Here is an 18,509-nt window from a genome sequence, read left to right as displayed (position 1 = left end):
TCCCTTTTCTTTTATATCCTTCCCTTTTCTGGTCAATTGGCACCATATTTGCCCATCACCCAAGCTACCCGGATGTCATTCTTTGTTTTGTTTTGAAGATCTAATTGGCTTTATTAATCAATCTCTTTCATCCATCCTTCTCTTCTTCTCATCTGACTAACAATTCTTTTTTTTTTTTTTTTTAAGATGTATTTATTTTAGAGGTGGGGAGGGGCAGAAGGAGAGGGAGAAGCAGACTCCCCACTGAACAGAGCCTGTCTCAGGGCTTGATCCCACGACCCCAAGATCGGATCCCGAGATCATGACCTGAGCCAAAGTCAGACACTTAACCGACTGCACCACCCAGGTGCCCCAACAATTACTCATTCTTAAAGAGGCAGTGTAGGTACCATCTTCTTATCTCATCTCCTTGGTCATCTGAGTGATATACCACTCTGCCAAGCTCTCATAGGCCCCTAAACCTGTGTCTCTTAATAGCATTTATTATACTTTATGGTAATTCCTTCCTTCCTTCCTTTCTTCCTTCCTTCCTCCTTCCTTCCTTCCTTCCTCCTTCCTTCTTTCCTTTCCTTTTTTTTTTTTTTTAAGATTTTATTTATTTATTTGACAGAGAGAGACACAGCGAGAGAAGGAACACAAGCAGGGGAAGTGGGAGAGGGAGAAGCAGGCTTCCCGCCTAGCAGGGAGCCCGATGCGGGGCTCGATACCAGGACCCTGGGATCATGACCTGAGCCGAAGGCAGATGCTTAACAACTGAGCCACCCAGGCGCCCCTTTCCTTTCCTTTTAAAAAAAAATTTTTTTTTAAAGATTTTTTATTTTATTTATTTGAGAGAGAGAGAGAGAGCACAAGAGGGGGTAGGGTCAGAGGGAGAAGCAGACTCCCTGCCGAGCAAGGAGCCTGATGAGGGACTCGATCCTGGGACTCCGGGATCATGACCTGAGCCGCAGGCAGTCGTTTAACCAACTGAGCCACCCAGGCGCCCTTAAAAATGTTTTTAAATGTATCTATCTACCACTGCCCCCATCTTTGGTGTCTCATTCAATTTTTAAATCCCTGGCACCCAGGATAGAGAACTAACTGATTAATTGATAGATAAGAGTGATTGAGGTAAGTGGGAGAGAGAGAATTAAAACTTGTAAACCTTCCAGGGAGGAAAACAATTTCCCCTCTACCTTTCTGCATTCTTGGCTGAGACCCCTGTAATAAAAGACAGGTTAGGTCTGCCTGGCTGGCTCAGTCAGTAGAGCATGCAACTCATTATCTCAGGGTCATGAATTTGAGCCCCATGTTGGGTGTAGAGCCCACTTAAAAAAAGAAAAGAAAAGACAGATTAACAAAAGAAAAACAGAACTTTATTAACATGTGTACCTCATGTATACGTGGGAGATACCCAAGGGAAGATGAGTAAGCTCCTGAGGTGGCTTAGGATTCAGGATTAAATGCCATCTTAACTGGGACAAGGGAAGGGGGTATGTAGGCCTTATAGGGGAGAGGACATGATTTTTAGGAAAGATGAATGGGTCTTTAGAAGAATAGATGGGAAATAGGATGTTTTGTGACAAAGTCTGCCTGAGTGTGGTGTTAACTTCTCCTATGACAAGAGTCAGTCTTCCCTAGTTTATGAAATTCCTGGGGTGGGGATTTATGACAGTTGAGTTCCTTTTTGGGGGCTCTTGTCTCTAGACAGACAAGAGAAATTCAGAGAACACTCTCCCTGCATTTGCTATTTTTCAAGTGTCTACAGCTCAAAACAATCATTACACCAAAGCAGCATATTTTGGGGTAGCATGTCCTGAACTCCTGTAATCGTATTTTGGCATGGCACATTCTGCTACCCTTCCTTCCTCATCTTTGAAAATTCTTCAAGAAGTTTCACAATCTGTGGGGTGCCTGGGTGGCTCAGTCAGTTAAGCGTCTGCCTTTGGAGCAGGTCATGATTCCAGAGTCCTGGGATCAAGTCCCATGTTGGGCTCCCTGCTCAGCGGGGAGCCTGCTTCTCCCTCTGCCCCCCACCCCCCAATTGTGTGTTCTCTCTCTCACAAAAATAAATAAATAAAATCTTTTTAAAAAGTTGCTTTGCTGGAACTTTCATAACGAATCTCAGAATGAACTTTTAAAAAAGCCTCTCAAGGCTAGGAAGCCACACCAGAACTCACTATCAGACTTCACATGAATATCTATACATTTGGATGAATTCTTCTCTGTTTCAGGTCCCGAAAATATCCTGAGGGGACTGAGCCTGCCAGGACTCACCTGGAAAACCCTGAAAGCAAGGTACCAGGTGGTTTCTCAAAAGGGGGCTTAATAAGCACTGGCCCCTTAAAAATCAACCCTACTGCCTTAAAGCTGTCTGGTTATATCTTAATCTGTGTTCATCACTCTCAAATACGACATTCCAGTCAAACCCTTGGTAAAATAAGCAATATTTCCAATTGTGTCCTATTGCAAGATTCTTACTGAACTTAGGCAAATAGGCATATTGCCATGAAAATAAGAACACTCAAGAGTTTCTGAATTCTGTCAGGATCAGGTAGGGAGAAAAGATAAATGCTTCAATTCTTTTTACATAGGTATACTTTGCCAACTTGCAGCCAGTCACGGATCACTTAAGGAAAAAGAGAAGTCTCCTTAAATCTGGAAAGCAGAACATTAAAGAACCAGTGATGTTTCAAATAAAAAGTCATAAAAATTATAATCACCTTCATCAATTTATTCAGCCCCATGTAATTAATTCATGTTTTGCTTGATCCTGAGTTAGCAGTTTTTTAAATCATTTTGTTTTTTCATTAGAGCTCTAGAAATTCTTACCCAGGTCAATGGTATAACCTTAACGTTATGAGAAACCTGCAATCTAGAGGACTTTTCAGAGTTCCTTCCATGAATTGTTCTGAAGATAAAGGATTTTTGGATCATAGCTGCTTGCAAAAGCTTTTAGAAAATATCAGAGTAAAAGAATAACTGAAAGGGGCACCTGGGTGGCTCAGTTGGTTAAGCGGCTGCCTTCGGCTCAGGTCATGATTCCAGGGTCCTGGGATCAAGCCCCGCGTCGGGCTTCCTGCTCAGCGGGGAGCCTGCTTCTCCCTCTCCCTCTGCCTGCCTCTCTGCCTACTTGTGCTCTCTCTCTGTCAAATAAATAAATAAATAAAATCTTTAAAAAAAAAAAAAAAGGGCGCCTGGGTGGCTCGGTTGGTTGGGCGGCTGCCTTCGGCTCGGGTCATGATCCTGGAGTCCCAGGATCGAGTCCCGCATCGGGCTCCCTGCTCGGCGGGGAGTCTGCTTCTCCCTCTGACCCTCCTCCCTCTCATGCTCTCTGTCTCTCATTCTCTCTCTCGCAAATAAATAAAATCTTAAAAAAAAAAACAAAAACTGACTGACCAAAGACTTAAAAATGGTCATGATTAAAGATCTGATGATAGTTCATTTAGACAGAATTAACAAGGAAATTTGATGATCTCTGTGGCATACAACATTTTAAGATGATAACTAGAGTTGCGACCGATGACATTATACCAGGATGTATCAGATTCTAGGAATTTCATACAGTTTCTAGAACACTTATATTAATAACATATACCCATACAAATATAACCTAAGAAGGTTGCATATAACTTGTTTGACAATCCTTCCCATGTAATATAACATGTCAGATAAATCTAATCTCTCTTTTTATAAGGAGAGAGAACAAGTCTTTTGAGATGTTCCAGAAATCCTGTAGAAGAATTAAGTGATAATTAAAGTGATAATTAAAGATTTAGACAAAATGACTATTAAAGATTTCAAAGGCAAATACAGAAAATTACATAGTTTTAAAAAACCTTAGCTCTTTTAATAGAGAACTATTAAAAACTTTTAATAGAGTTTTCTTAAGTAATCAAAGACCTGATATGAAGCATGGGAAATTATTTTGATTAAACACAGAATCTTTGTTTTCCAGACAGATTATTTAAAAGGTAAAGAAAAACCTTTCACAATCTCTTATCAAGAGCAAGCCAATAAAACAGGACCACTATCTTATACCATATACAAAAATGAAATAAAAATGGATTAAAGACTTGAATGTAAGACCTGAAACCATAAAACCCGTAGAAGAAAACATAGGCAGTAAGTTCTCTGATGTTGGTCTTGGTGATGGCTTTTTTTTTTTTTTTTTGACCCTAAAAGCAAAGGCAACAAAAGCATGAATAACCAAATGGGATTAAACTAAAAAGCCTCTGCACAGCAAAGGAAACCATCAACAAAATGAAAAGGCAACCTACTAAATGGGAGAAAATATTTGCAAATCATACGTCTGATAAGGGGTAAATATCCAAAATATACAAAGAACTCATACAACTCAACACCAAAAATACCCAAACGATCTGACAAAAATAGGCAGAGAATCTGAATAGACATTTTTCCAAAGAATTAATACAGATGGCCAACAGGTATATGAAAAGATGCTCAACATCACTAATCAGGGAAATTTAAATCAAAACCACAATGAGGGTACCTGGGTGGCTCAGTCATTAAGCGTCTGCCTTCGGCTCAGGTCATGATCCCAGGGTGCTGGGATCGAGCCCCATGTCAGGCTCCCTGCTCAGTGGCGAACCTGCTTCTCCCTCTCCCTCTGCTGCTCCCTCTGCCTGTTCTCTCTGTCTCTTTCTGTCAAATAAATAAATAATAATAAAATCTTAAAAAACCAAACAAACCACAATAAGATATCACCTCACACCTGTTGGAAGTGCATGAAAAACATTTGGGTTAGTTTCTATATTGCTCTGAGAGAACGTTTAATTTATATAAGCACTTACTTTTTGTTAAGCCAATTAAATAGAGCTCTTTCACAATTAATTTGACAATATCATCCAGAGGTAGAAAAATACCACATATACTAACATACATATATAGACATACATAAACATACAAACATAGAAATCTTATAGCTTTTATTAAAATTTTAGCCATATGTTGGGTACATTAATACAAAACTTGCTAGTTTATAAAAGAACAGTTGGACCCACTCAGATGGCTAAAAGTTTTTACTTATATTTGTGGAGAGGACTTTTAAGATTTTCACTTGCCCAGTTTCCAAAAGCTCCTTTTTCCTTTTCAGCCTCAAGTAGTTGCTTCTGGGGGTCTCTGGGTCCCTCAACAGCCCCTGATGGAGAGTAGGGGGCTTAAAGTTCAAGTGTCTATAGGGAGCTGAAGGCTCAAGTGGGAAGGGAGAAGTGTGGCAGGGTGGGCAGAGTCAAAAAATTAAAGGGAACGGAATGGAAGATTGAAAGTGGCAAAAGGAAGAAGGAACAGTGGGAAGGAAGAGGTCTTAAAAGAGCCAATTTGGGGAAATCTTAAGTTTTCCAAAGAAACCAATGGAGTTCCAAATTTATCCTCAGCAAAATCATGCCAACATGAAGGAAGTAGGGTTGGTGGAGCATGTAGTCAGCAGGGGTTTGAGAAGAGGGTTTCAGTTGACTGAGAAGTCCCCATAAGAGGAACAGGATCAAGGGAAAACAGCTCCTATCAGTCTCTGAGTATCAGCTTCGAATTAGGTCAATTTTCTGACCATACAGCTCTTAAAAATCCTTTCGGGGCGGGGCGCCTGGGTGGCTCAGTTGGTTAAGCGACTGCCTTCGGCTCAGGTCATGATCCTGGAGTCCCGGGATTGAGTCCCGCATCGGGCTCCCTGCTCAGCGGGGAGTCTGCTTCTCCCTCTGACCCTCCTCCCTCTCATGCTCTCTGTCTCTCATTCTCTCTCGCAAATAAAATAAAATCTTAAAAAAAAAAAAAAAAAATCCTTTCGGGGCAGCCGGGTGGCTCAGTTGGTTAAGCAGTTGCCGTTGGCTCAGGTCATGATCTCAGGGTCCTGGGATGGAGCCTGGCAACGGGTACCCTGCTCAGCGGGGAGCCTGCTTCTCCCTCTCCCTCTGTCCCTCCCCCTGCTTGTGCTCTCTCTCTCTCTCTCTCTTTCTCTCTGTCAGATAAATAAATAAAATCTTAATCCTTTCAATATATTATTATCAGCTGGAACAAACAGTAACTATTTCTGGCAGTATTAAACTTCTTTTTTAAATTATTTTTTTCGTGGGGTGCCCGGGTGACTCAGTTGGTTGAGCGTCCGACTCTTGATTTCAGCTCAGGTCATGATCTCAGGGTCATGGGATCCAGCCTGGCATCATCGGGCTCCCTGCTCAGCAGGAAGTCAGTCTACTTGGGATTCTCTCTCTCCCTCTGCCCCTTCCTCCTTTCTCTCTAAAATAAATGAATAAATCTTTAAAAAAGAAATAAATTATTTTTTTCCTTTTTCTTTTGAACTGAAGGTATACTTGTCAAGTGGCTCAAAACCAAGACTAATAAGCCTTTTGTGACTTAACATGGATACAGGTGGTATCCCTAAAGAGGGTGCAAAAGATGCAACCCTGACAAGATCCAGAACTACTCACTTGTACGCACGAGAACCAACAACCTGCGTGCCAAATCAAGCTCTCAGGACATAAAATGAGACAAACAGGAAAGCAATAGCTGTCCCTGGGAGGGAAAGGATAAATAACCCAAGGGTATCCCAAAAACCAAATTCCTAAGAGTCACAGTTCAAAGAATTCATTCTTAAAAATATTTTTCTCACACGAATCTGAATTTGAAGATGAAGGGACAAGATAAAATTTTACCCTCCTCTCTCAATTGGGCACTACAGACAGAGATTCAGGAGAGCTGATTTTAATAAGAACTCTTACCCTTCTGCCAGTTTTCCCAGAATTCCATCTGGGTAGGGTTTCAGTGATCCCATCCTCATAATTTTCTTTCTATCCTTCTGAGTTGGCTGAGACTCCTGTAATAAAACACAGATTAACAAGAGAAAAGCAAACCGAAGTTTGCTTATATATATATATATCTCATATATATACAGGGGAGATACCCCTGGAAAAATTAATAATTCCCCAAGGTGGCTTAGAACTCAGGATTAAGGGGGCGCCTAGGTGGCTCAGTCGTTAAGTGGCTGCCTTTGGCTCAGGTCATGATCCCAGGGTCCTGGGATCGAGCCCTGCATCAGCCCTGTTCGGCGGGAGGCCTGCTTCTCTCTCTCCCACTCCCCCTGCTTGTGTTCCCTCTCTCGCTGTGTCTCCTTCTGTCAAATAAATAAATAAAATCTTTAAAAAAAAGAACTCAGGATAAAGGGCACCTGGGTGGCTCAGTTGGTTAAGCATCTGCCTTTGGCTCAGGTCATGCTCCCAGGGTCCTGGGATCGAGTCCCACATCAGGCTCCCTGCTCAGCGGGGAGACTGCTTCTCTGCCCCCTCCCCTAGCTCCTGTGCATTCTCTCTCTCAAATAAGTAAATAAAATCGTTAAAAAAAAAAAGAACTCAGGATTAAATACCATTTTAATAGGGAAATGGGAGGGGAGGATGCAGGGCTCAGAGAATAAATGATTTTGGGGAAAGTTGAATTGGCCCCTAGGAGGATAGGAGATGTAACAGTGTGTGACAGAGTTTGTCTATGTGTGGTGTGGGTTTCCAGCCTGCTCCCTTGTGATGAGAGTCAATCTTCCCTGCTTGATGAAACTCCCTGGGAGGAGATTTATGACAACTGAGTTCCTTTTGGGGGATTTAGGCAGAGAAGGGGATTTCATTTGCTCCCTGCATTTGCTGTTTTTCAAGTACCTACAGCTTAAAATAATCAACATACCAAAGTGGCATAATTTGGGGTGGCATGTCCTGAACTCCTGCAGTCCTATTTTGGGGTGGCATATTCTGCTACCCTTCAGCCTCTACCTTAAGTAAAGAGGAAGTATTCTGAGATTGTGAGAAATACATGTTTGCTCTGCCCTAGGTTAAAGTGGCTGGAAACTACATTTTATAATCAGCTCCAAAGCACCACTCGAAGATACTAGATAACGCGTTCAAGCAGGACTACCGCCACACACTCCAGCATGGCCATAGATAGGCTCCTGGCTCTCGAGGAGGCGCTCTCTCTGAAGATCAGCACTTGTAGAAACCTAAGAGGAACTGCCTCCTGAAATTCTGGACCCTCAGCGCCTCACCCCAGTCCTGGCCCTGCCAAGGCTTAAACTGGGAGTCCCACTGACTCATGCTGAGAAGCAGAAATTCATACCTGATATAAAATCAAGTTTCCTTCAGGGAAGTGTATTAGTTTCCCCCAGGGTTGCCATAACAGTGTATCACAAACTGGGTGGCTTAAAACAACAGAAATTTATTCTCTCACAGTTCTGGAGGCTAGAAGTTTGAAATCAAGATGTCAGCAGGGTTGTTTCCCTCTGAGGACTCTGAGAGAGAATCTGTTCCATGCCCCTCTCCTGGTTTCCCATGAGAGCTAGCAATCCTGCCATTCCTTGGCTTATAGATGCATCACTAATCTCTGTCTTCACGGGGCATTCTCCCTTTGTCTTTCTGTCTTCATATGGCTGTCTTCTTTATAAGGAGTCAGTCTTACGCCAGTATGACCTCATGTTAACTAATTACATCTGCGATGACCCTATTTCCTAATCAGGTCACATTCTGAGGTACTTGGGGTTAGGACTTCCACTTATCTTTTTGGGGGGGCATAATTCAACCCATAACAGGGTAGAGAAAAATTTTATTTTCCATCAATTTTGAGAGCTGCTTTGCTGTAATCACCCTCATTTTTGTTTAAGGCAGGGTCACAAGTTGAGCCAGGGTCAAATTTGGCTCCCAAACACGTTTGTTAGGTCAAGGTCTGCACCATTCCCTCATGTCATACCCTGGTCACTTTACAAGTTAAAGGCATTTGCATCAGTGACTCTTAGTCTAGAATTTGCTTTCTCAGAGAGTCTTCACTGGTAAAAATCTTAGCCTCAGAACTATCCCGAGAAGCAGAACAAGTGTGTTCCCATTTCACTGACCAGGAAACAGAGGCTCAGAAAGTAAAAGTGACTTGCCTGGATCACACAGTTGGAAAGCGTGGATCCAGGTCTCTAGCTCCCCTGACCCGGGCTGCCTACTGAGCAGGCCCACGTCTCTGTGACCCCGATGCTGCAGGGCTGCAGTGGGCTCGCAGGGCTCCCCTTCCTCCCATTTCCCCAGCAAGGTGTTCACAGGAGGAAATGCTACCAGCACTGTTGTGTCTTAGAGACTTTTTAAAACCAGACACATTCCTGAGTGAAAACCTTTGCGGATGTTTCTCCCAGAGAGAAGAAAGTATAATGATGTGCTGAGTTGAGGGCAGTCTGGTTTTGAGCTGATCAATCTTTCCTTCTGCAAGTGTGCAAGAAAAAAAGAGTGAAAGGCATGAGATGTAGAACAACCTTAATTAAGGGTCAAGCCCCTTCTCACCAGCCTTCTTGTTTGGAGACGTTCTCTTCATAGAGGACAGCAATTCTTAGACTTCCTTTTTGGTTGCTCTTTTAAGAACTGGATCCGTGTTTCGGATCCTCTTCCTGGAAAAATGCACTCACAAATGTAAGAGAACGGAACGGAATTGCTTGGCATTTCCTTTATACCTGATGTTCTGATATTTCATCATAATTAATCTAGGCCTAGGTCTTCCCTCTGTTCTTTTATTCTGGAATGCTTATCAAATAGGATGACAGAACTTCTGGATCCATTTTCTATGCTTCCTAACTTCTTTTTCCCCTATGCCAACATGAGGTATTTTTATTAAGTGACTAATAAAAATGATAAAATGAAGTCCTTTAAGTCCCTTTAAGACTTGGGCCTGCTGTGTGCACAGTGACCTCCTTCTCTTCATTCTTTTTTTTTTTTTTTTAAAGATTTTATTTATTTATTTGACAGAGAGAGACAGCAAGAGAGAGAACACAAGCAGGGGGAGTGGGAGAGGGAGAAGCAGGCTTCCCACTGAGCAGGGAGCCCGATGCGGGGCTTGATCCCAGGACCTCGGGATCATGACCTGAGCTGAAGGCAGACGCTTAACAACTGAGCCATCCAGGTGCCCCTCCTTCTCTTCATTCTTAGCATCTATCCGAACAAATACAATCAATAATAACTAGCACTTATTGACTGCTTATTGTGCACAAGGCAATGGGCAAAGTACTTGACACATTGCCCCACTTAATTCCCGCAACAACCCTATGAAGTTGGCACAATGATTGCCCTCATTTCACAAATGAGGGAAGTGAGAGCCATAGAACAGAGGTTGGCAGACTCTAGTCAATGGGTCAAACCTGCCACTGCCTCTAATTTCTCTTTTATACCTGTGACCTCTGTTTCTTTGAACTGCATTTTAGGAGAATTTCTCCACTTGACCTTTCAACTCTGTTGTTGACTCTTCATTGATATCTATTTTGTGATTCAGCCCATTGAATTTTTATTTGGAAAAACAAGTTCTTAAATCTTTTTAATACATGAAATATCCTTTCACATTTCTTGTGAAGACATTATTTACACTTAATCTGAAGTCTTGTTCATTGGTAGTTACCAACTCTGTTTCTTGGATGTTAGAGTTCCTGATGATAGATTCTGAAGGCCTTGTTTCATTGTTCTGACTTTTCTCAAATGTTTAGTACTTTAAGACATTTGTTCATTTTTAAATTGTGCATTCTTGTTCTTGTCTGTCCTGTTTACTGAGCCTGCGTGTAGTAACTTCGTGGAGGAGTGGAATGTGCTGGGTGGTTGGAGATGTGGGGGTGTATAAAAGGAAGAAGAGGACCTGTCTTGTCTTTTGAGTACAGCAATTTTCTTCCCCTCTTGGGCATTAGTTGTTGTCTGGGGCAAGGCTTTGTGTCTGGCCCAAGAGCCCATACTTAATGGTTTGGTCTGGGGAAAATCCCTCTTGCAGCTGTCTGATTAGTCAAATGTGAGGAGAAGGAAGGGATTAACCACATCGGATACTCCAAATGCATTTTCCTAATTAACCACTCCAAGGAATGGTCTAGGGCCTCTTTTCCTTATACCCATTAACTCTGAAATTGCAGTTCTTTGTTAACATTTCTACTTTCGTGCCTGTCTTCTTGTACATGAATATATATATATATATATATATATTTTTTTTTTTTTACCAATCTTTTATTATCTGTCTTTGGTGTTAAACTTAAAATGGTCTTCCATACTCCCCCTCCCTTCCAAAATTATAAATATTCATCTATTTTCTTCTTTTACTATTTTTGTGATTTCATGTTTTACATTCAAATCTTTCAGCCATCTGGAATTTATTCTAATGTCAGCCATGACTTGGAACTCTAAACTTAAATTTTTTCCTAATGGTGAGCCAGTTGTACCCACCATGCTTTCCATGTGTGGGCTTTTAAAAAGCAGCTCAGCCCCCAGAGCTCCATAAAAGCCTAGGAGTTAAGAATAGAAAAGCTAGGACTATAACTCAGTCAGATCCTAATCTCTGTTCCATTACTGCTCACGATGGGACTCTGGCAGAGCTTGGTTCTCCCTAGGGGAAAGCTCTGGCCAATGATGTAAGGCCCGGAGGGCTGAGGCAGTGAGAGGATATGGAGAGAGCCCTCTAGAGTTTAATAGTTGCTGCGTTCCTGCCATTGGGCATGGCCTCATGGGAAACAGCTGCTCAGCCTTACAAGAAAACTCCAAGGGCTCCAAGCTCTACTCTTTAACTGTATATTCTTTCATTAACCCCCATGCCCTTTTCCTATAGATCACTCAAAGTCCAGCTCATGCTACTTCTCTGTGAAGCCTGCCCTGATAGGTCCAGTGAGGCTTTGTGCCTCCTCCTAGTTCCCACTGCATTTTACACAGATCTCTAGTGTAATTTTTGTTAATTGTTGACATACTGCCGTGGATGAATAAATTAGTTAAAAAATAAACTAAGTTACTAAGCATGAAGGATGCTATCTGCCAGGTGCAGGGAGAGAAGGAAAACCTCCAAACGATATGGACTTGCTGCTGACCACGTAGCAAGTATTCATAGACGTGTTCATCTGCCATGTTTGTTGAGGCCCAGGTGTTCATGGCATAGTGGTTGGTGCCCCAGAGCAGCTGTGACTTTGATGAGGTGCTTGAAGCTACAGTGTCTTTTTTTTTTTTTGGACCAAGTGTTAGGTCCTGAAGATACCTGGGAGAGTCAACTTTGTCTCTTTCCTCAGGGAGCTGACAACCTGATGTAGAAGTGTGTAGTCAGAATCTTGGAAGAACTTTAGGAAGGGAAGAACCAGGCATATCAAAACCCTCAAAGAGAACAAGTAATGTAGCTGAGTTGGAGGACACTTGCTCGTCTATAAAATACATGCGCCAGCAGCAAACCAGCATTTCCTGTGCGCTGAATAGATGCGAGGCTCTAAACTCTTCACACACTTCCCTCATTTGTTCCTCCTGAAAACCAGGTGGCACTATCAGTTCCATTTTGTAGATGAGAAAAGGGGCTCTCAGAGAGGTAAAATGATTTACCTACGGTCACAACAAGGAAGCCACAATTCGAAGCTCAGGTGAGGAAGGGCTCAGCTTCAGCTTCAGAGAAGAACCTAATCTTTGGCCATCTGAACTCCCTCTGCCTCTCCTTTTACTTGGAACTACCTGGTGGGGTTGAACAGAATTTTCTTTTGTTTTCTGGGCCTTTGCTTCTGTGGTAGAGATAAACTCATAGAGATAAACTCCACGCTTTCTGGTCTCTCTAGGTCTTAATACAGGGCTTTGCACACAAGCTGGCTAAATAATGCAGGAAGAAAACCAACATTTTCAAACACAGTATGTCCGTCTCAGGGCTTGCACTGTTCAAAATTTATCCCTCTGAGTTCTCTCCTGAAGATTATGTGAGACGTAGCCAGGAACCATGAAAATATTCATTCCTTTGACCTGTCTTTTGCACTGTTTCCTTGGGAGTGATCACTTTTTTTCATAAGATAGTTTACACTCTGAGAATTATTTAAGAGAATTTCTTAAAATACATACAACACAAAATTTATCATCTCAACCATTTTCAAGCGTTTAGTGCAGTAATGTTTAGTATATTCACATTGTTGTGCAATATACAAAATAAACTTTTTCATCTTGCAAAACTGAAACTGTGTGCCCATTAAACAACTCCCCATTCCCCACTCCTGCTTCCCCTTGAAATGACAATTCCACTTTTCGTTTCTATTAATTTGACTACTCTAGATACCTCCTATAAGTGAATCATACAGTATTTGTCTTTTTGTGATTGGCTTATTTCACTTAGTGTATGTAATGTCCTGTGTAGCATGTGTCAGAATTTCCTTCCTTTTTAACACGGAATAATATTCCACCCAGATACTGTTTTTTATTTAATTTTCAACTTTTCTATTGCTTTACAGTTTCTGTTTTTGCTATCACTTCCTAGTTTTAGTGCATTGTGAAAAGAAACTGTTATCTGTATTTATTCTACTTCTTGAAATGTATTGAGGTTTTTTTGTTCGTTTTTTATGGCCTTACGTGTGGTTGTTTGTTAATGACCATGGATACTTAACAAAGTGCAGATTCCAGGTTTTCAAGGTATGGAGCTTGATAGCTTTAATTCAATCTACCTTGCTAATTTAGCAAATCAAGTCCTCTATATCTTTACTTTTTGTATGGTTTATCGACCATGGGCTAAGAGGTGTGAATTAAAATTTTCTACTGTTACTGTATTTATATCCATTTCTCCGTGTATTTCCTATTGTTTTTGTTTTATGAATTCTGATGTTATATTATTTTGTGCATAAATATTTATGACAGATCTTCATTGTTGCTCTCTGCCTTTATCATTATAATATTTTTGCCTGTATCTTATTTTCTGATTTTCTGTGAATTCAACCGTGTCTAATATTAATACCAAAACCTTTGTTTTCTTGTTGCGTGTATTTGCATGTACGGCATTTGTTCTTGTTTTCTATTTTTTCCTACTCTTTTACTTTCAGTATTTCTGAGGAACACTATTTTAGATGTATCTCTTGCACACAGCACTAGTTGGGTTTTATTTTGTGATTCAATGAGCTGTTTCTGAAGAGTAAGGTTACCAGGTCAAAGTTAAAGAAAGCTTCTATACCTCTTGACCCCCATGGCCAAATAAATTGTTCTCCACCAGCTGGACCACTTTATCCAGTCACCAGTCATTTAGAAGCAAACCATCTTCCCACCATTTGCCAGCATGGCTATTATACTGCTGCTTAAATTTTTAATAGGTGAAAATGGGACCTCATTGTTCTCACATTTGCTTTTCTTGGCTTTATCTAATTCTACTTTAAGTAAATAAAGATGGAGGGAAAAAGAAGTCAAAATGAGGGGTGCCTGGCTGGCTCAGTCGGTGGAATGTGTGGCTCTTGATCTCAGGGTTGTGAGTTCAAGCCCCACATTGGGTGTAGAGATTACTTAAAAAATGATAAAATCTTAAAAAAAAAGTCACAATGAAACAGTCCTTTTCAGATATCTCCAGCGAGATTAAGATGGGTGGTGGTGTTTCTTATTCTAGATTCCCATGGCATTGGACCAATCACTTCTCACAGGCTCCTCAGCTTGGGCTTTGAATTTTCCCAGGAGAAACTGTCAAGGTTCCTTCCTCACAGCCCAACACCTTGCTTTCTTTCCTTCTGTAGTGAATAGGCAACATAACATAATAGGAAGTTATAGGGTTTGGAGCTAGATTAAATGGATTTAAATCCCAGCTCCATCTCTATTTACTAGCTGTGTGATCTATGACAGTTACTTACCCTCTCTGTGCCTTGATTTCCTGAAGTAATAATTCTCAAGGGTAATAATGACTACAACAGTGACACCTGTTGGGGTTGTTGTGCAGAAGAATTAATTTATGCCTACTCAGACAGGATTTTTTTTTAAAGTAATCTCTACACCCAATGTGGGGCTGGAACTCACAACCCCAAGATCAAGAGTCACATGTTTTACTGACTGAAACAGCCAGGCACTGCAGGATTATTATTATTAGCTCCACTTCTGTGAAATACTCCTTTTTCACTTCAACTATAAGGTTTTGGTGGAAGCTTTTTCCTTTTTAGATGACCCTGCTTCCTTAGCTGATGCATTAGGGGTTAGGCCAGGGGCATGGTCCTGACACAAGCCAATCAGAGTCCTTTCCTGGGATCTCTGAAATTGGGACATGAGAAAGGAAGCATTTAGTGATTCTCTGGCTGGGGAGCTGTCAGATGTGAGACCCAGGCTCCTGGCAGCCATGCTTCCAGCCTGTGGGGGAAGCCAGGTTGTGAGAATGAGGCTGACAGACATGTGGAGAGAAGGAGACATTAGAGATGGAAAGAGTCTGGCATTGTTGGACTCCTTCATTCTGGTGGTCCCCAAATGCACCTTATAAGCTTCCCACTCCTCCTAGGCTTGCTTGCATTGAACTTCTGCCACTTGCCACCAAAAAAGGGTTTTAATATACTTCCTAAGGCACCTTAGGACAGTAAAGATTATGAGGTCTCCCATTTGTCTGTCCACCTCTCTCTAAAAAGCCAAAAGCTCTGGCAAGCCTAAGACACACACACACACACACACACACACACACACACAGAGAGAGAGAGAGAGAGAGAGAGAGAGAGAGAAAAGGCAATTCCTAGTTTCTTGGAGTCAGCTGTGACTCCTTCCTTACCCATGCCGCCTGCATGTGTTTCTACTTCTCCACGCACATCAAAAGACAGCTGTACCAATGTACAGGCCTAAGGAACTGTACTTGCTAAACAGGATGTGATCCCAGAAATGTGTGCCCTTTTCTGTACACCCCTTGTCCTATTTTCACTGCCCTATTGAGTAATTCACAAATATATAATGAGCACCTGCCAAGAACCATGTCAGGCCTGGGGCCCCAGAGAGGCAGCAAACAGTTCCTGATGTCAAGGATCCTGCAGCTTGTAGGGCTGTCCAGCTGTCAAAAGACGGCTCCGAGAGAGACAGTAGGGTGAGTGTTAAACAGATGCTTTTGCCAAGTGCTGCAAGAGCTCACAGGAGGCTCCATTACTGGTTGCCTGGGACAGTCATCTGGCTGGTCTACCCGCCTCCAGCTTCTCCCCATCCCAGTCCACCCTGTCCACTGCTGCCAGACTGTCTTTCTGAACACAGCTCAGTTGTGCAAGCCTCTGCCTCTGCCTTCTGCAGGTTGAAACCCCCATTCCTTAACCTGGCAAGATACTAATCCAGATAATCTCAGCCACATTGTCCACTGCTCCCTATTCAACCCACTCACCTTCATTGTACACATTCAGTGTCTCCCCACCACTGTGCCCCTCCTCACTCTGTTCCTTCTGTTGGTGATCCCTGCATGTCTCAACAGTATACACCTTCCAAGGTGTGATGACAAATGCCTTTCTTCTCTCATGGGCCTGCTCTGACCATCTGGCTATGTTGCTGTGTTGAGAAGGATTCTGTGGCTATACCCGGGCTTAGTGAAAGAGTAAAAGAATCAGTTAGCAAAATCTGCCATAGACACCAGATTGAGTGAGTACTGACAGCAGGGAAGGGGGTGGGGATGAACAGCACACTAGGGGTACATATGCAGACTTCATTCCAGGTCCAGGTCTAATGCATCTCCTTCATCCCCATGAAGACTTTCTTGCTCTTCCAAGTTAAATTAACCTTTTTTTTTTTCCCTGAATGTTTATAACCTCCTCTCTACACCTCCCTGAGAGCATAGATTGCTCCTACCTTGTACGGGTACACCTGTTTTTTGTCCTGTTTTGTTTGTTTTCTATTTGAGGAGACAGATGGTATCCTACAGAGGATGATACAGGTAGGGATTCAAAACACGTTAACTAAATGGATGAAACGATGTGGAACACCAAGATGAGTGAACAGATACAGAAGAGCCTCGAGGGGCCTTTCCTGATAAGATGACTTAGTCTATAAGCCTCGACCCAGACCAGACTTCAAGGATGGTGTTACTGTGGCCACGTTCTCACTCCTGAATGGATTTCCTGCATTGTTACTTCTGTCTTACTTGTTATTTGCTATCTTCTTGTGAGTCTGTGACCACCGAAGTCTGAGCTCCCAGCCTTGCCTTCTTTCCTTTACTTAGTAAACCATTTTTTAGGCAGGGGGAGGGGCAGGAGAGAGAGAGAGAATCTTAAGCAAATTCCATGCCCAGTGCGGAGCCTGAAATGGGGCTCAATCTCACAACCCAAGAGATCATGACCTGAGCCAAAATCAAGACTCAATACACCATTTTTGACGCCTCCTTGGTGGCCAGTTCTGTGCTCGCTGTTAGGGGCACATGGATGATGTCCTGCCTTCAGTCCGATCACCGACTTAGGGAGAGTGAGGTGGAGGCGGAGAAAGACTGCGAGCTGAGTCACAGGGAACAAGAGAGCAGTGATGTGCACCCTAAGAGAAGAGCAGGAGAATGCTGAGGGAGAACAGCAGAAGGCTGCTGGAGGAGTGAGGGGGTGGGGGTTGTTGACACACCCACCCACACCTGCCAAATTCCCTCTTGGTCCTAACTGTGTCGCCTGATTGCTGCAAGCTTCTTCCCCAGTTTCAGGACCCAAATGGATGGAGTCAGGAACTGTTTAAACAGCCTCAGTATACCCTAACACCCCCTACCTGGCCCAACCCACACAAACCTCAAGAGCACACAGCACTAATTTCCCTTCTAGACCTGGGATCCTCATGCTACCCACTGAACTCCCTTGAGTATCTCTTGCTGTAGTTCACATCTGGGACTCTGGGCCCAGGTAATCACCCAGGCTTCTGAGTGGCACAGGGGGCCCTGGTTTTCCAGTCCTCAGGCCTGGGTGACTACCATGGGCATCTGTGATGTCCCCAGATTATTACAGGGGCTCCAGAACAATCAGCAGATTTGCTAAAGTTGCTCTGTTCTTCCGTCCCTCTGGGTTTCTGGTCCTACCGCAGGCACCTCCCTCCCCCTCCTACCAACTCCCCCTCTCTCCACCTACAAACATGTTTAGGCTGCGGACCCAGCTGCAGAGCTGTCTAACCCTGTTGGCAGGAGACGGGCTGGCTCCAGAGAGCTGGCTGGAGGGGAATGCAGAGGCTCACATTTCTTTAGCTCGTGCCAAACATTATTCAGACACAGCTTTTCAGACAGACACAAATTGCTCATCCAATAAACACAGAAGGGCTAATCCCAGGACATTTATCACAGTGGGGAAAGATGAGAGAAAGGACAGTCACAAGAGGCCTTTGAGAGCTGGCCTGGCATGGCTGGCCCAAGGGGAGGTGGTGAGACCTCCATGCACCCCTGGGGTTTTCTCCTTAGAGGGCCTGAAACCCAGCACCGGGGCTTTGGGATTTGCTTTCATCGTGACATCCAAAGCCTGCGTTGGTGCATACACTTCCCGTGGTGAACAGAGGGAAGAAATCAACATGGGTCAGGTGCCTTTGTGGGCAGACAGACCTTACCTCCAGTTGTCAATGGTCATGTGGGATAGATGGCTACAGGGACTTCCTATATTTCCCCCAACACGCACACACAAAATGTCCTCAAGGCATTCTGTAGTTGTGTGCAGAGTTCTCAGGAGATGTCCCTCCTGGCCTGGAATCTCTCATTTCTGGAATTCTCATTTCTGACAGGTGTGAGAGCATGGCTGCTGAGAAAGCAGGTTGAGGGACTAGGCTGACCACCGTGCCAGGGGATCAGAGACATGGGGATCCTCTGTCCACACCAGAGGGCTAGCCAAG

The 18,509-nt window shown here is 43.1% G+C and overlaps 1 protein-coding gene across 3 annotated transcripts in view; it reads right to left on the bottom strand.

Annotated features, from left to right (window-relative positions):
* Nucleotides 1–18,509, bottom strand: part of SPINK4 (serine peptidase inhibitor Kazal type 4) — a 68,748-nt gene that overhangs the window by 38,036 nt on the left and 12,203 nt on the right. For 2 of the 3 annotated variants that reach the window (XR_013443730.1, XM_078061382.1), the window contains exon 3: nucleotides 6,714–6,808. Coding sequence is in view for 1 of the 3 variants with exons in the window: in XM_078061382.1 (XP_077917508.1) it covers nucleotides 6,714–6,741 (28 nt within the window). In the remaining 2 variants the exon portion in view is untranslated. Of the gene's footprint in view, nucleotides 1–4,492; nucleotides 4,645–6,713; nucleotides 6,809–18,509 lie in introns of all 3 variants that reach the window. The other variant, XR_004908574.2, reaches the window with a different exon arrangement.

This window comes from Halichoerus grypus, chromosome 14 (assembly GCF_964656455.1).
Source record: "Halichoerus grypus chromosome 14, mHalGry1.hap1.1, whole genome shotgun sequence".
In the NCBI taxonomy this organism is placed as follows: Eukaryota; Metazoa; Chordata; class Mammalia; order Carnivora; family Phocidae; genus Halichoerus; species Halichoerus grypus.
Note: the sequence above shows the minus strand (reverse complement) of the source record. Positions and strands in the feature narration are given on the sequence as shown.